The sequence below is a fragment of the Podarcis liolepis genome (genome assembly GCF_965112155.1).
Source record: "Podarcis liolepis genome assembly, chromosome: 17".
NCBI classification, from domain to species: Eukaryota; Metazoa; Chordata; class Lepidosauria; order Squamata; family Lacertidae; genus Podarcis; species Podarcis liolepis.
The window spans coordinates 28,886,970-28,905,421 of record NC_139571.1 but is presented as its reverse complement, the minus strand read 5'-3'; the positions used below and the strand labels follow the sequence as shown (position 1 = coordinate 28,905,421).

At 42.9% G+C, this 18,452-nt stretch overlaps 1 protein-coding gene across 1 annotated transcript in view; it reads right to left on the bottom strand.

Moving 5' to 3' along the window:
* Positions 1 to 429: 429 nt before the first annotated feature.
* The window catches only part of SNX30 (sorting nexin family member 30), a 42,579-nt gene continuing 24,556 nt past the window's right edge, over positions 430 to 18,452 (bottom strand). Inside the window, exons 3-9 of the mRNA XM_083481533.1 lie at positions 16,572 to 16,682; positions 14,635 to 14,793; positions 12,561 to 12,756; positions 10,669 to 10,868; positions 4,604 to 4,690; positions 1,764 to 1,916; positions 430 to 897 (exon numbers count right to left, since the gene is read on the bottom strand). Of these exons, the coding sequence (XP_083337659.1) occupies positions 838 to 897; positions 1,764 to 1,916; positions 4,604 to 4,690; positions 10,669 to 10,868; positions 12,561 to 12,756; positions 14,635 to 14,793; positions 16,572 to 16,682 (966 nt within the window). The 3' untranslated portion in view covers positions 430 to 837. The remainder of the gene's footprint in view (positions 898 to 1,763; positions 1,917 to 4,603; positions 4,691 to 10,668; positions 10,869 to 12,560; positions 12,757 to 14,634; positions 14,794 to 16,571; positions 16,683 to 18,452) is intronic.

The following is an 18,452-nucleotide window of genomic DNA, read 5'->3' as shown; positions in this document are numbered from 1 at the left end:
ATTATTATTATTAAGAAAAGATTAATAGTTTCATGTACAGACTTTGGGAGGCACACAACACCCCACACAACTTCCCCCATCCCCAGTAAATGGCTCAAAGGCTCTGGAATCTAACTGCCTACATGCCATAGCCAAAAGACCACCTCTGAAATATTCTGCAGGTTTCCTGTGCATTGTACCAAGACCATACCAACTTTTGCCCCGTAGACCTGACCTTCCCATCCACAAAGCCCAAGTTAATTCAAAGAGACCTTTGAGAATCCAGCAAGCGTCTTCTGTCAGCCAAATTCCCTTTCCACATATGGAGGGTGGGAGGAGGGGGGGAGAAATCCAACAGAATTTGAAGAGTGAACACCTGCAATTTCATGGTCAACCACTCCTTACTAAACTAACAAGAAAAAGGAAGGACAATAATGATGTGTTGGCACCTTGCATTTTAAAGAGTCCTTTATTATTATCATTGTAATTATCATCACCATCATTATTATTATTGTAGTGTTCCTTGTATCAACTTCATTCAATATAAAGCGGTCCAAAAGGAGAAAAGTCCCTGTAGTTTCTTTGCCGTCAGCCAAGGATCGTGAGTAGGAGCATTCAAGGCCAACTCAGATGGTTTAATAAAAAGGTGGCACAAAAAATGTACAGTTTCAAACTTTTTTCAAGTTGGATCAGTCCCGAGGTTCAGCACAGGTAGTTGTTCCTCCAGGGGGTGGGTTAGGAAAACCCAAATCTGACACCAAGTCGTGCATAGTGTATCTCCAGTATGTTTAGTGGTACCGTCACTTGGTCAGAAGTCCGTGGTGCAGGGAGGAAAAGGGTGGGGAAAGATGCGGTTTCTTATTTGGTCTCAGGCTTGTCTTGCAAAAGTGGTATAATAGATTCCCACGCCGTAAGGCACTGTTTGAAACAAAGACACAGAACGGCAAACCCATCAGTGCTTCCATTTAAAACCAGCCACTCCCAGAAGCCCCTAAAGAAAGGACATTGCGGTTGAGAGAGGTGCTCTTTTAGGTACCCAGGGGCCTGCGGTGAAATGTTTCACAGGGGAACAGAGGGGGCCAGAGGCACCACCTTGCAAGCGTGATGGATAGGGGCGTCCTGATGTCACACTCGTGAGCATCGCACCTTCCTTACTAAGCTGGGCAGAAGCTTCCTGGGCTTTGGGAAGGAGGCCCCCATCAGGGAACAGCCTAGTCCCCTCAGTCCACTGACAACACACCACTGCCTGGGCCTCAAACCACTGAGAGCTGTGTATCCCTCTGCACCTTGAACTGGGCCTAGTAGCTCACTGGCAGGGAATGCTGCTCTTTCAAGACCAGTGAAACAGGCACCATTGCGCAGCGCTGCTTACCAACCCAGCAGCTGCAATTTTATTTTTATTTTTTTTTCAAAACTGTTTTCACTGACACAATTTTCCTGGGTGACGAAGGTACATATACCGTCTCTGTTTACAGTTCATAGAGTCCTATCTACAGGTCAGCTGCTATCATGGGCATTTTGAGGTTGTGGGGAGAGATAGGTGGGAGAAAGAAGGGGGAGCGATGATTTCTCTCTCTCTTTTTGCACTTTATGCATTATCCATTTAGTCCCCCATCCCGGTACGAGAACGTTCCACATAAATAGGGACAGTGTGAAAAAGCTAAAACTCGATGGTGGTAAGCAAGAAGCACTCGCCTCTAAAGCATTCAGCTCTGCTAAACTCTCATTATCGGAAGGTTCCACAGTCTTTTCACTACATAACAGCGACAACCTTAGAGAATTACCTTCTCGTAATATTGGATGTTTTTGTCTGCCATTCCCATCAACAGCTGCCGAAAGTCTTGGCGCTTGTTGTTCTGCCACCGGTCCATATCTGCCTTCAGGTCTGCGTTGAAGCATTCCACGCGGTCCTGACACTTTTCGACCTCAGTGGGCACCTGGGGAGAGAGCGAGAAAAAGGAATCCCCCAATGCTGTTGCAGACACAAGTTAAGGGATTTTCTTGGACCAGAAGTCCTTTTATTATTTTATTATTATTTTATTAATTTTCTCAACAAACAATCATTACACTGAGAAGGAAAACACAAAATAAAACAATTAAAACATCTATATTCACTCTTAATATTAATCCATATTTTGGGATTCGTCAAATCCCCTGACTTCCCTCCACTCCCTCCCCTTGTTCCTTTATGTTATTTTCATTTGTGCATGTCAACATTATTATTATTTATTATTTTACTATTATTATGTTATCCTTCTTCAGTTTTTTATTTCTTTTCCTCTCGTTTTCTCTTTCTTTACATTTGTCTTTTCCTTATCTTTTCTTCCTACTTGGTTCTCTTTTAGACTAAGTAGCTGTTTTATCTCCGTATATTATAAAAAAGATACTATGTAATGGGTATGTATTTTTGTATTTCTTTGAAAAAGTATCAATTATTATTTATTTTTTTAAAGAAAAAGGCGGCACCGTATTTGCTTTCCCAGACTTAAGCCCTTGGGTGTTCAGCTTCGGGAAACAATCATTTGAGGCGGGAGCGATGGGGGTCTGAATGCACCCCTTGCGTCAGCCACTCCCCAATGCCACCCATGCATTGGGGGTACACCTGTAGCAGGGTAGCTGGTTGAAAATGCCTAGGCTGTCCCTGTGAGCTGCAATGCGAAGGAGTCTTTAGGGTTGTGGCTCATAGGCAGTGTCAATGTTGCATCTGGGAGATTGCCATGCTGCAGACCCACCTCCTAATGCAGGAGTAGCTTGGGGGGGGGGTCAGGTACAGGAGTGCACGCAGGGGAGATGTGCCTTGGTATCCTGCATCATGTGATTATAGTCACATGACACTTAACACCCGAATAAGGTGTTAATGCTGGCAGTTATGGAGTAGCACGGGTGGACCAGCATCTTGGACAAGTGTCAAGGGCTAACATTTTTATTCCCAAGAATCCACACTGGCTCCCAGTATATTTCTGAGCACAATTCAAAGTGTCAATGCTGAAGTTTAAAGCCTTGAACAGCCTCGGCCCTGTATACCTGAAGGAGCATCTCCACCCACATCGTTCAACCCGGACACTGAGGTCCAGTGCCAAGGGCCTTCTGGTGGTTCCCTCACTGTGAGAAACGAAGTTACAGGGAACCAGGCAGAGGGCTTTCTCGGTAGTGGCACCCACCCTGTGGAACACCCTTTGTGTCAAGGAAATAAAGAACTACACCACCTTTAGAAGACATATGAACACAGCCCTGTATCAGGCAGGAAGTTTTTGATGTTTGAGGTTTTATTATGTGTCTCTGTGTTGGAAACTGCCCAGAATGGCTGGGGCAACCCAACCAGAGGGCTAGGTGTAAATAATTTTATTATTATTATTATTATTATTATTATTATTATTATTATTATTATTATTATTATTATTATTATTACAAAGCCATATTTCCTTTCAGCTTTCAGCTAGGGAGACAACAAGAGATCTTTGTATAGCCAGTGGTGTGGTGGCTACACAATGAGATGAATTTGGACCAGACTCACCTGGCTTCAGATTTTCCCCAACACAGCTACAAAATTCACTGACTAGCCTTGGACGAGCCTTTCAGTCTACTCTAACTTACTTCACAGGACTGTTCCAAGGTTAAAACACAGTTCCTAATACACACTGTCCTGAATACATTTGAAGAGCAGTGGAGCACAGACGAGATAAATCCAGAGCTTAATTTGTTAATTGTTCTATTAGCTTAAACAGAAGACGAAGTGGAAAGGCTCTAACTGGCAAAGCAAACCTATTAGTTGTCACTGCTTTCAAATAAAATTGCATTAATTAAAGGAGGCTGTGCCTAAGATGAAAAGAAAAAGATTAACTTCAAAGTGAATTAGTATAATTACTAATTTTTAAAACTTTTAAATATTGGTGGCATGGCAGATAAGGCCTCTCCTGCTTATTCATCAGTTAAGGAATCAATGTGCATTCAAGCACCAACACTAAGGTAACAGCTTCTATTCTCCAGAAATACAGTGACAAACGTAGTTACTCCACTAATGGATAGCACAATTCAATCTATGTGAAAAGAACCTTAACATAGGTTCTTTCATAAAACCTTAAATTGAGACCAGGAATGGAAAACCTATGGTCTTCCAGATGTTGTTGATCTCCAACACCTGTCCGCCCCAGCCAGCATGGCCAATGGTCAAGGGTGATGGGTGCTCCAGTCCAAAATTCAGAAAGCCAAAGGTTCCTCATACCTGCCCAAAAGCCAGCCAACACATGCTGTGAGATAAACCAAAGCTGGTTGACGGGAAAGTATAATTTACACAAGCAATGGATATCAATAATTATTGTTCAAATCTGCGTATATATTTTATTACCCCTTGTCACAATTAAAATCATCAGACCACCAATTGGCCAACCTGGGGTATTCAATTGTTTGTGGTATTGAGCAGTTTTGTTTCCTGGCGTCCCAAGGATCTCTCCTACCCAAACAAATGATCTTTTCCTCACCAAAGATCAAGTCCAAGAATCCAGTTTGCAGTCCAATAGATTGCTTTTTAGTCACCTGTATTTACTGCCCTTTTCAACGTTGCACAAAAGCTTTCTAATCTTGCTGAAGACAATGGAGTGGGAGACTTAGCCCAAAGAGGACTAACCTTGGGGCGGTCTTCTCTTTTTAAGACCACAGCTTCCAGTTTGGCTTCATATTCAGCTTGAACTTGATCTCTTTTCTTCAACACATTCTAAAGAGGGGAAGGAAAGAGACAGGATGCAATCAGAGGAGATGCAGGGGTTATGTCCACACACACACTTCATGTGAACTTCAGCTTGTCACCCCAAGCCAGCTGTAATCCACTGTAAACCAGCACCACTTAAGTGTCAGCAGTAGAGGTCTATTGGCTTGGAAAGGGTGATGGCGGTTGCATTGTCTTCTTGCATTAGACCAGCTATGGGAAACCTATGGCCCTCCAGCTGTTGCTGAATCACAACTCCCGTTGGCCAAGCTGGTTGGGGGCTGATGGGAGTTGTAGTTCAGCAACATCTAGGGTCCGCAGACCACCAGTTGGGAACCACTGTTCTAGAAGGTCAGAAATGAAGGTCCAGGTTCATTTCCTGGCTGCTGGGGGGCAAGTTCAGTAGCCAGCAATGGGGAGAGCATTCTCCTAGTGTTGCGACCCTACCTGCTTGCACAGCGTCTTCCCAGAGTGGTACATGCCCTGGTTATCTCCCGCTTGGACTACTGCAATGTGCTCTACGTGGGGCTACCTTTGAAGGTGACCCGGAAACTACAACTAATCCAGAATGCGGCAGCTAGACTGGTGACTGGGAGTGGCCACCGAGACCATATGACACTAGTCCTGAAAGACCTACATTGGCTCCCAGCACATTTCTGAGCACAATTCAAAGTGTCGGTGCTGACCTTTAAAGCCCTAAACAGCCTCGGCCCAGTATACCTGAAGGAGAGTCTCCACCCCCATTGTTCAGCCTGGACACTGAGGTCCAGCGCTGAGGGCCTTCTGGCAGTTCCTTCACTGCGAGAAGAGAAGTTAAAGGGAACCAGGCAGAGGAACCTCTCTGTAGTGGCGTCCGCCCTATGGAATGCCCTCCCATCAGATGTCAAGGAAATAAACAACCACAGTAGACCCTCGGGTTACGTTACCTTTGGGTAATGTAACTTTCGGGTTGTGAACACGGCAACCCCAGAAGTGTATACTTCCAGGTTCTGCCGCGCATGCATGCACAGAAGCGGTGCCTCATGTTGCAGACTTTTCAGGGTACGTAAGGACCCCCTGGACAAATTAAGTTCATATCTGGAGGGTCCACTGTATCTGACTTTTAGAAGACATCTGAAGGCAGCCCCATTTGTGCAAGTTTTAATGTTTGATGTTTTATTGTATTTTTAATATTTTGTTGGAAGCTGCTCAGAGTGGCAGGGTATAAATTATTATTATCATCATCATCATCATCATCATCAGGGGTCTTCTAGATTGCAGAGGTAGACTGGAAGGATCACGACTATTTGAGTCAGTGAAACAATCCTTATTTCAGTGCATGATCCTCATCACCCTTCAGAAGGGATAGGGAATCTTGGATAGTGTTTGCAACACAGTGGCTTGGTTGTGAAAAAGTTCAAAGCCATCACTCAGCTATGAAGCTCACGCATTTTAAGCTCCTTTCAAGAACAGCAGACAGAGATCAGAAATCATTTCATCCCGGCAAAACAAATTTGGCAGGACTACAGAATGAAGCTCAAAAATTTACAAGCTACAAATCCTTGCTCTCATAGCAGTGTAAATCTGTTGTAAAAATTAACTACTGGTCGTCCCCCCACACCCAAGCACTACAAACTGTATTAGTACCTCCAAAACATTTGATTACAGCAAGGCACTCTATTTAAATCTGCCTATCCTCCCAACTAAATACTTTGTTTTGAGATATCAAGCACATCTCCTGAAATGCTATTAAAGCAATTCTGAATGGCTGGTGCTCACTCTCAGGTTTGTTTGCTACCTACCTCAAAACTTTAAAGATACGGTGAGGATAAGATCTATCGCATATAAGGCTGCTCTGTCTAGCAGCTATCACTGAAACGGTTCCAAGAGGCTTTGCGGTTACAAGGTTTGGTTTTATTGGCTTGTGGGCAGGAGAGGCTTCAGCAAATGTGCAGAACAACTTGTTATTTGCCCATCAAAGCCCATTTCACCCAGTTATGCTTTTCAGCAATAAATTTCATTGGAAACCATTTATATAAAGGCAGCGGAAGGAAACCGTTTTAAAGAAGCACCTTTTCGTTCATGTGAGCCAGCAAATTGCAGCACAACAAATAAAGGGCAGCTATTTCACAGTCCTTTTTTGACATCCCATCTGACAATGACATCCCTAACCTAAACAGAACTTTTCAGTACTCCAGTGATGCCAAAGTCTTTGTTCAAATGATGGGACCGTTCTGATCAGATATTAACTACCGGGGATGTTTTTAGCTGTTCTGTGTGCAAATCTGACACTGAAAAGGAAGGCAGGTAAGTAAATCTGGTGCTGAAACCTGGCCATAATAGCACCTACCAATTTTGTGATCCATTCAACAGCTGAAAGATATGCACTTATCTGCTGATGTGATTCAATAACTTAGGATGTGTGACACCTGCATCATGCATGCTTTCTGCAGTTTAAAAGGCACAGCTTTATTTGCTCTGGGAGAATCACAGTGATGTGCAACTTTTCCCTATAGTTATTAGAGAGGTAGATAAGCCCTTCCAATGGAACAGGTATTTCTGCTTTGGTGCAGAAATGCCTTCGGCTAAAAGAAATCTGCTTGCAGAATGTGTGGAGATTCGAACTTACGGTTTAATCATTAATATATTGCATTCGAAAGGCACATGACTAGCAGACAGGCAGGTCTGGGACAATACGTATTTGTTTGCGGACAGAAAGAAAAGGTGAAGAATGATTACATCAGTTTCTGGAGAAAGAGAACTGATGTTGCCTTCTCTAGAATCCTATACAGGTGATGTGCTGCCCTCGTGTGATTACCCAACGGGGAGATGTGGGTCTGTCTCACTGGCCCTGCCCCCCCATATTTTATGTCCTCAGCACCCAGTCAGTCCCACTGCCATCCACACTAGGATGTGGAAAGGTCTGGAGCAGGGATGCTGTTCTATGAATGTACGTTCCTCAGTTTAGAACTTTGACCACACAGGAAGTCTACACTTCAGAATTCTCCTCCAAGGAGGGAAGGCTGGCGAGAGCAGGATCCAGGAAACACATCCCTGCACTTTCCCTCAGACTATGGTAATGGCATGAGGGCAGAACACCTGTATAGGGCTTAATTTATCGTCTCCCACCCCATCCCGTACCACTGAATGCTAGCTCAATATTCCACCCCATTAACGGAAAAGGAGCATGCTCGAGTCCATCTCAAGTTATATGTAGACCCCTATTTATTTTTAATCACTCACAAAAAAATTCATAGGTACTCTTCAAAAGTTATCCTCCAAGCTACTGACGATAGAAGAATGGAGAATGAAACTGACAGACTATGCAGAATTGGACAAACTAACTGGGAAAATCAGATATCTTCGAGACCAAAAGTTCATCGAGGACTGGGGAAAATTTGTTGAATATCTGAAAAGAATATGTGATGTGCAAACAACGCTAGTGGGGTTTCAAGAAGCACTGTGAAAGTTGAGATATATTGTTAAAAAGAAACATATAGTGGGAGGGAAGACTAATGGCAATAAAAAACAGAAGAAATGTGTAATTGAGAGGTAAATACGGATGATTATCAGAGAAGCTGAAGGAAGTCCAAACAGAGTTAAATTTGTGAAAATTTGGATAAGATTGTATATTTGTGTTGAAAATTCATAAAAAATATTTTTTTAAAAAAGTTATCCTCCAGGCTAAGATTAAATGGGACTGGCTGATTTATGCTCAAATTTATTGGTGATTAATATGCTGCATTTCCCAGAGTTCTTTGGGGGAAGCCATGGCTGTTTAAAAGTGTTTTGATACTGCTTTAATTGCATAGTGCAGATGAGGCCTTCCCCTGGATGCAACCTGCACTTAAGCAAACCTTCCTTTCTTTTTATATTTTTAAAACACGTTCACAGTACTTCCTAGTTTCTTCCCTCTCTCTTTAAGTTGCATAAAATATCAGGGGGGCAAAAAGTTCTCCGTTTAAAAACGGAGTTTGTGTTTTGACCTGGGCCAAGGACTTTAGCCATTTCTTACAGTAAAGAATACAGAAAATTAAAAAGCTCTGCAAAAAAAGAAAAAGAAAGCATGTTTGCATATTATTCATTATATGTTGTTCTACAAGCAGAGCATTGAAGCCGATGCATTAATACAATGGTAAGGGATTTCTTAAAGCTGCACAAAGTTGTAGTTTCTCAAGGGACAGGGGACGACAGTTGACTGCTGCACCCACATGAGAATTCATCTGCATACTTTCAGCTGCTCAGGCATACACACACACACACAGCCCAACCGTTAACTCCATTTACCTAATATCAAAACATTCCACAGGGAACTGTTTGTACTAACTGTGCCCAGAATGCTTTATATCATCTCAACAGTTCCTACTCCTGCTTTTCTTTTCTTGTAATAGCAAGTCAGCATGAAAATGATACCTAGCATGCCCCGAGGCCCTTCCCACAGCTCATATATCATAATCAGTGCATCAGAGAGACACATTTGGGCAACCCCTTTCATACAGGGGCCACATGCGACTTCTCAAAGCAGTGAAGGCTGCATCATGATGGTAAGAAGAGAAGAATTATTTATCAGTTACAAGGCATGGGGATATGCAGGCTTGCAGAAGAAGGTAATGTCCCATCTTCATGGCTAATCAGTCCCCATAACACCTGGAAGCGGCCTGTTACACCCAGTGTTCGAAACTCCCATTGTTCTAGGCGTGTTTTGCAACAGGGAATTTCATTAGTGCAAGCAGTTTTCGAGCTCTGGGCACAGTAATGAGCCTAAAATTTCAGATTAAAGCTGCAGATTGGAAGGAAAGGAGGACTTTTTTCTGCCTCCCTGCTTCCAGCTACTCTCTTAAGAATATTAGGGGGGTGGGGGCAGGGGAAGGACTAGACCATGTGAAAAATGAACATCATCTTTTAGCTGCAGTTCATTCATTTTCAGCTTTGTATTCTTGTTATTAAAAAACGCACACCCGGACATTCCGTTGTTGCACCCATAACCTAGGTTTAAGGTGCCATTTAGCTTCTAGCTTTCCAATCTCAGTTTCTAACACTGGTTACACCTATTTAAAATCCTGCAGACAGCTAGCACTGCCATGGATACACACGCACACAGGTATACCCTGGAGGTAAGGATTTTCAAGTATGGGATATGCTAGCAAACTCACCTGTCATCTATGGGGACTACACATTGCCCCCCTTCTAACCATGCTTAGCCAGAATTGAGAGGCAGCAGCTGCAACCTGCCTTCCATCTCACACCTAGAAAAAAGATTATTACATCTTCTACCCTCAATCACAGCTAAGGGTTCACTGGCACCAACATTACTACTACACAATGTGGTCGCACCCAGATTCATCATGGTTAGGGCTAGCAAAGTGTGGCAGTAAGTCAGGATCTGAAGAACTGCAGGATGAAATCAGTTTCAGAGGCTATGTTGCAAGGAACCCTAAGTTAAGAACACGGGTGGAATCCAACATCACACAACGGCAATCAGCTTGCCAGATAGGACAATCCTGCCTCCCCTTCCCCAACACGCTGTTCTGGACGGAGTTTCTATAAGTTGTCAGTTATACCTTTAATTTAACCCAGTAGCAAAGCGACAACCAGAGGAGTTCTTTCAGTATCTGTGTTACATGGTCCTAACTGGCTGTACCATTCAATAGCCAGAAAGATGAAGTCAAATGTCTGCCATATTAAAGGAGAGACGGTGAGATTTGTTCCAGGGAAGGAAGCACATCGTTTCTGGGAATAGTTCTGACTTTGCTAACCAAGATTAGCAGGAAGCCAGTGTTACATCTGCGTGAGTTCCATGATTTTGAAAGCTTGGGGTACTTTATCTATATATATAATTTCTGGAACCATTTTGTGTCAAAATGAAAGCAGCAGGTAGAAGAGGCCACACAGAGATCTCCTGAAGGGGATGCAGTAGTTTTATGCCCACAAAATGTCCACACACTGGCATTTCTGGGAAAGCTGTTTTCCTAGATGCAAACATCTGCCTGCCACAAATCCCATGTTACCTTCATGGACTCCGAGTACAGCATATACTCTCTTAGGACAGGAAGAAAGTCTTCGGTCATGTCTTCGCTCAGTTCCTCGAGTGCCGTACAGCAATTCCCAATGCAGGCAGATACTCCTTCAAGAGGCTCCGACAGCTCTTTCTCTAACCCACTCCAGGTTGAGTAAACAGGACCATACTCTCGGAGCTCCACAAGGTATTCTGCAAGAGAACGATGCTATGAAAATAAAAGGCAGGAAAGTTCTGGTTTCTGGGTTTCGAGACGGCGCCAGAGGGTTTGTGTGTTTGTTTTTAAAGTCAACAAGCCTAACTTTCAGATCAGAAACTTCTCGTGATAAGGAAAATACCAATAATAAAAGTATCAGAACCTACAAAGGAAGGTCTAGGACCTTTGGGTAATTGCTGTAAGCATCTTGCTACAAGTTAAGATGCAGGAGGACAAAGAACGACCTAGGAATTTAGCCATTCTGAATGCACACGCAATACATTTTTAATTCCCCTTTTTCAATTATATTTTATTGTTTCAACATTTTAAACATATACAATCCAAACACAATTTCATCTCTTCTCAGATTTATCAGCTTCCCCATTTTCCATGAAGTTGTTGTTTCTCACCTTCTACTGCACTATCTATTACCGTATTTTTCGCTCTATAGGACGCACTTTTTCCCCTTCAAAAATGAAGGGGAAATGTGTGTGCGTCCTATGGAGCGAAGATGCCATAGCCCCGCGCGCGCTCTCCCAGCTGGGGAGGTGACGCGGGGCTATGGCAGGAGCCTCTAGAGCCCCGCGTCAACTCCCCAGCCGGGAGAGGGTCGCGGGGGGCTGCTTTAGCCTCGCGCGCACTCTCCCAGCTGGAGAGGTGACGCGGAGCTGTAGAGGCTCCTGCCATCACCTCCCCAGCCGGGAGAGGGTCGCGGGGGGCTGCTTTAGCCCCGCGCGCGCTCTCCCGGCTGCCGGCTGGGGAGGTGACCCGCGGCTATGGCAGGAGCCTCTCTGCTGCCCCTTTCCGCTGCTCCCTGACCTGCTCTTTGGGGCTGGTGGTGGGCTTCCCCCCGCCAGCCCCAAAGAGCAGGTCGAAAGGAACCTGAAGCCTGGAGAGCAAGAGGGGTCAGTGCACACCTACCCCTCTCGCTCTCCAGGCTTCCAAGGTAGCCGCCTGAACGCACCTTAAACGGCACCTTGTTTTAGAGCGGGAAAACAAGAGGGGGAAAGTTCTCCCCCTCTCTGTGCATCGCCTCCTGTCGCTTCACTGAAGGGGCGCTGGGCAGAGAGGGGAAGAATTTTTTTTCTTGTTCTCCCCCCTCTAAAACAAAGTGCGTCATATTGTCCGGTGCGTCCTATGGTGCGAAAAATACGGTAAATCATAACCACAATAGTGTTTGTGGCAGAATGGACATCTTTTTCAGACTACAGTGGTACCTCGGGTTAAGTACTTAATTTGTTCCGAAGGTCTTAACCTGAAACCTGTTCTTAACCTGAAACTGTACTTAACCTGAAGCTATTTCTGGGTTAGCAGAGTCTGTAACCTGAAGCGTATGTAACCTGAAGTGTATGTAACCCGAGGTACCACTGTACTAAATGAAATATTATAGTATGATGAACTCGCGACAGGATTTGAGCTATGAGCAACAGAAGTAATTATATTTTTGATTCCATATGCAACACATATTCTGAAAATGTGTATACTGGGGATGGGAACCTATGGCTTCCCAGACATAGCCAGGCTATAATCCCCATCATCCTTGACCACCAGCCACTTTGGCTCAGCTGATGGGAATTGGGAGTCCAAGCATTTTCTAGGGGGCCGCATGTTCCCCCACCGCTGGCATCCAGACTTTGCTAGTGGAGCAAGAATTAGAGTTATAAAGAAAAGCTGCACATACTACTCACCTACTTCCTCCTTGATAATTCGCTGTGCTATTCTGTCAATGGTTCCAAGCTTCAGAGAAAAAGTATCTAGGTAGTCACCAATGGCAGCAAACTCCACCGGTCGACTTCTGAGTTTATAGCTTCCTGTGACATATTTTACCGATTCTCCCATCTTAGAAAGCAAGGCCATTCCCTGCTTTTTATAAGCATGAAGATCCTATGGAGGACAAGAGCAGCCAGTTAGCTTTTAGATTATGTTTATGTCTTCCAAATACAGTCGTACCTTGGAAGCCGAACGCCTTGGGAGTCAAACGTTTTGGCCTCCGAACGCTGCAAACCTGGAAGTGAGTGTTCCAGTTTGCAAACGTTCTTTGTAATGCGAACATCCGATGCAGCTTCCTGCAGCCAATTCGAAGCCGCGCCTCGGTTTCTGAACGTTCTGGAAGTCGAAAAGACTTCCGGAACTGATTCCGTTCGACTTCTGAGGTACCACTGTATATTTGTTCAACAACAAACTTGGGGAAGCTAGAGTTTCAGTCTATTCTATTCTGAGGACCGCAGAGAGTTACAGGCCCTTACAACCTGTGTTAATGCTCCAAAACTCCCATTAAGAGGAGTTGTTTTCGTTTATTCCAAAATAAATACATCTGCAGAAGTTACACTCTTAAGGCTGTGCCGAACTTAGGCCTCATCTGCATTAGTGGTGATTTATAACAACAACCAGAATGCAAGCAGCAGCAGTCACACCACTGCAGTAATATTACGCAAAGTAGATATTTATAACAGGTGAGGGAAGGAGGAAGAGAAACTTTGTGACTCCCTACCACAACATGTGGGGGCGGCTGCCACGTTAGAAGACTTTCTAGTGGGCTTCTCAAATAAATCTGTTTAATCATCAAGGGAAACCGAATTTTAGAGTAGACAAGCCTTTGGTCTGTTCACAGTAGGATATCTTATTTCTGTTTGCTTCTCCCACCCACCCACAGCTCAGTCTTCTCTTTTTCTTGAAAGCAAACCTCTCAGTTTCCCCTGTATCCAATCTCTGTCCTAGCTGTTTGTTTGTTTGTTTGCATTTATATACTGCCCTAAACCAGGAGGTCTCAGGGCGGTTCACAGAATAAAAACAAAATATAAAACCACAAAATACATAATCAAAATAAAAACAACTGAATAAACCTCCACCCAAAAAAACCCCCACATTTTAAAAGGGCATAGGATGTCAATCAAATCAACCAAAGGCCTGGTTGAAAAGGAACGTTTTTGCCTTGTGCCTAAAGGTGTATAATAGGGACGTAAAAGGTGTAAAATAGGGACGTGGGTAGTGCTGTGGTGTAAACCACTGAGCCTTGGGCTTGCTGGTCAGAAGGTCGGCGGTTCGAATCCCTGCAATGGAGCGAGCTCCTGTTGCTCGGTTCCAGCTCCTGCCAACCTAGCAGTTCAAAAGCACATCAAAGTGCAAGTAGATAAATAGGTACCACCCTGGTGGGAAGGTAAACGGCATTTCTGTGCACTGCTCTGGTTTCACCAGAAGTGGCTTAGTCATGTTGGCCACATGACCCGGAAAAACTGTCTGCAGACAAACGTCGGCTCCCTCAACCAGTAAAGCGAGATGAGCGCCACAACCCCAGAGTCATTCGCGACTGGACTTAACTGTCAGGGGTCCTTTACCTTTAAAGCTGTATAATGAAGGCGCTAGATTCTATTGTGCTCTTTCAAATGCTAAGCTTAAGGCATACTGATAAAGATATACCATATTTTTCCGTCTATAAGAAGCCCTATGTATAAGATGCCCCCTATTTTGGGGGACTCAGATTTAAGAAAATGGGGGATGTATCCGTGTATAAGATGCTCCCTAATTTTTGACATTATTTTTTAGGGGGGAAACCTAGTCTTATACACAGAAAAATACGGTAACTGTCAAATACTGGCACCCAAAGTAGCTGTATAACATGAGTGGTTATCAAATGAATTTGATGGTGCTATTTAAAAGCATGTTTAACATTGATAAGCAATCTTTCATCAGATTCTAAACAAAGGCTTCCACCTCTAAACACATCCATTGAAACACAGTTCTGCACCAGTTTGCTTTACTTACTTTGGCAGTAAGAAACACATGAAAGTGTTCGTTAAAAGAAAGCACAGGATGATCAGCAATCCTTTTCAAAAATTTATCCAAGGCCTTCCTCCTCGTCTCAACAAATTCTTCTGAAAAGCGATCAACAACTCCTTTGACCACAAATTTCTCTGGGAGAGGCTGGAAGGGAACAGGAAAAAATCTTAGGAGCTTAGAAGGACAAGAAAATCTCTATCCTCAAGCTTTGATGTTTTAGAAAACATGCACATTCAAGTTTTTCTTCCACTACAATAGTAAACAGAAGTTTTTAAAAAACCGAAGCAAATATTTTGTAACAGTATTTTCATAGTTCATCAGTGTACGGAGAGAGTTGGAGAGCACAGCACAGATGTTACGAGACATCACTGGGCCAGAAGAAACTGCTGACTTGCACCTTTTCACCTAAAAATAAGTTTAAGCAGTAATTGTTTCTGAAGGGAAGTCAAAGTAGTGTTCACCCATTCAGAGGAAGCTTTTTTGAAAGACGGGTTTTTGAAGCTTTGCTGACTCCAAATGCATTCTGAGTAAAGTCATGTTGTTAGAGAGATCTAATGAAATAATATGCAAAATAAACCCACTTAAGTCAATGGGCTTAAGTATTTTAGGTCCATTGAATTCAATGGGTCTACTGTGGGTACAATGAATGTTTGATATCAACCAGTGAACCCAAATTAGGTAAACATGGAGCACGAACACACACAACCCGAAAGTGTTGGGCCAGGTAGCTTCTAGTGGCTTGTTACCTGTGTAAGTCCCTCCCAAACATATTTTTTGAGAGCATCACACCAGCAGACAATTCAGGAAGAACTGAGAAACATTTTTTTGTGATGGGGCAGGTCTTTGAATCTTAGTCCACAAGAAGTGAGTGAGGGTTCTACATCATAAAAGGTATTGTTGATCTAACATGCTGTTTCAGTAATTTTTTATCTGTTATTGTGCACTTTTTTCTGTTTTTATTAAATACTACACAATACTTCTGAAAAATAAAGAGGTTCTTAAAAATTAAAAGATTTTTGTTGTTGTTTGTCATTTAGTCGTGTCTGACTCTTCGTGAACCCATGGACCAGAGCACGCCAGGCACTCCTGTCTTTCACTGCCTCCTGCAGTTTGGTCAAACTCATGCTGGTAGCTTCAAGAACACTGTCCAACGATCTCGTCCTCTGTCGTCCCCTTCTCCTTGTGCCTTCAATCTTTCCCAACATCAGGGTCTTTTCCAGGGAGTCTTCTCTTCTCATGAGGTGGCCAAAGTATTGGAGCCTTAGCTTCACAATCTGTTCTTCCAGTGAGCACTCAGGGCTGATTTCCTTATGAATGGATCGGTTTGATCTTCTTGCAGTCCATGGGACTCTCAACAGTCTGCTCCAGCATCAATTCTTCGGTGACCAGCCTTCTTTATGGTCCAGCTCTCACTTCCATACATCACTACTGGGAAAACCATAGCTTTAACTATAAGGACCTTTGTTGGCAAGGTGATGTCTCTGCTTTTAATTAAAAGATACCACCACATAAATGCCACAATGGATGTATAACCTACACACATTATGATATTAGTGTAAAAAAAAAAAAAGTAATAGCTATTAGTGATTTTTAAAAAAAAAAATCCTGTTTTTGTTCTCATTGAAGAAGTCAAGTTTAGCCACAGAGTACAGTTTCTAAGGATCAGAAAACAGTGCAAGTAAGCAACTGTAATACAGACCTATAACGTCAGAATATATGAAGTATAAATTAGTTCAGACAAGAATGTTTTGGAGTGTTCTGTTTTGCATTTCCCCCACAAAATAATTGAGGCAAGCATTTTCTTTATCTCTCTTTCATTTTAAACACACCTCGAATCCATTACTGCTGAAAAAGCAGAAATGTGCACTTCTTATAAGTGCATTATTTATTCCAACAAACAGTGGTCCCGACTTACTACCTACGGGAATGAGATGAGTGGGTTGAGATTCCTCTAGTTTATTCCTGAGCCAGTCAAAATCCTGGTATCTTCGGCGCATGGAATACTCTGGCAAGTCAAACTCTGCCCGTGTGGTCTAAGAATAAAAATGAAGCGAAAGGGAAAAAGCGAGCAAGAGAAATCAGACAGGGTAAGTAAAAATATATCTGCTTAAATCACTAGTCTTTGCATTCACTGTATTATTATTAAATTTCTTTTACCAAACGTTGACTTCTATACTGGCTTGAAGCCAAATGTACCAGCCATACCTCAAGCCGAGCCATTCAAGCATTAGCAAAGAAACAAATTTTATTTTCATATGCCTCTGGCAACTTAAGATGCACAACCTGGGAATCAACTCAGTATTGAACTTGGACAAGTGCCCCTATTTTGAAAGCTCTTTTTATTAAAGCTTGGGGGGAAGCAATATACAAAAGTTAACATCAAATATCAAGCATTTTTTTAAAAAACATAAAAACTAAGGGACAGAAAATAAAGAGGAGGGAAGGGGAAGGGAAAGGAAGGGAAGGACTTATTGGACAAGTGTGTAATGGATATGTCAACTTTTCGTTATTTGAATGGAACATTCCTTGAGGAGTGGGAAATGTACAAGATAACCTTAACATAGTAACTGAGCCTATGAATTTTTTGTATCTTCGATGGATGCATTCCCTTTCTTTGTTTTGGAAAATTAAGACTTAGGGTTGTATCCCAATGAAGCTGTATCGTTTTAGCACAAGAACTTTCCCTGTGCAATAGGAATTCCTCTCCGTGCAGCCCCTCTATGTCAGACACTAAATTTGTGCTTTGCTGGGAAAAACAAGAGCCAGCACATTGGGGAAAAACAAAGCAAAAACAACAAAACCCCCACACCACCGTCTCTTCATGTTAATCTTGTTTCTATACCAATGGTTCTAATCCAACATCAGTCACACTTGGACTTAATCCATTAAAATTAAAAGACATGACTAACTTAGGTCCTTTAATTTCAGCGGGACTCTTCAGAGTAAAACTTAGTTGGATACAACTGAAATCGAAGTATTTCACCCATAGTGGAGATTGCAGTTTTTCAGGAGAGATGGCAGCAAACCTGCTTCCCCCATTGTTCTACCATCAAACTGGGAGGAATTGTTCAAAATGAATGGAAGAATTTATATGGGAAGATTTCTGAGGTGAATGCCAAGATTCTCTACTCTCTCTTGCTTATGCACACAACACCATCAAAAAACAAGCATACATTGCTTGTGAGTTTAGAGGCATTATCCAATACAAGGCACTGGTACTCATTTCACACAGAAGTATACAAGCAATAGAAATATTCATGAAGAGGGAGAATCACATTCCACAAACTACAAATGAATGCAACACCAGCAATGGCAGCACGACCTGGAAAATTCTTACATTCTTGTGGCAAGAAGGGGGGAGAGTGAAATAAGTTGTGTGCTCTCAACCATAGACACTAATAGCCCATGCCTATGAGAGAAAACTCTCTAAGCTAGTGAGTCAAGAAAACTGTGGAATTTAGAAGTCAAAGAACTATCTTCAGCAAGAAACACAGCTCTGCAAATGTTATTAACCACACAATACAAAGCAAGTTCTCAGCGCTATGAGAAAGCCAAGTGGGTTTAATAGAGCAGATGACTAAAGCTCTCCCCAGGGATTCCTTGAAACTAGGAAGAAATCTGGAGATCTAACAGAATTTTTTAACACTTGTCACTTTAGACACTGGATTTTCCAGAGAAGCCATGACAGCTAAAGGCATACAATACAGATATTAAGCCATAAAGTGGGCATGACAGCTTCCTTTGATGCAATGTGCTAACCCATCCTAACTTGAATGGGTGAGAGGAGAGGCCTGACACAAAGT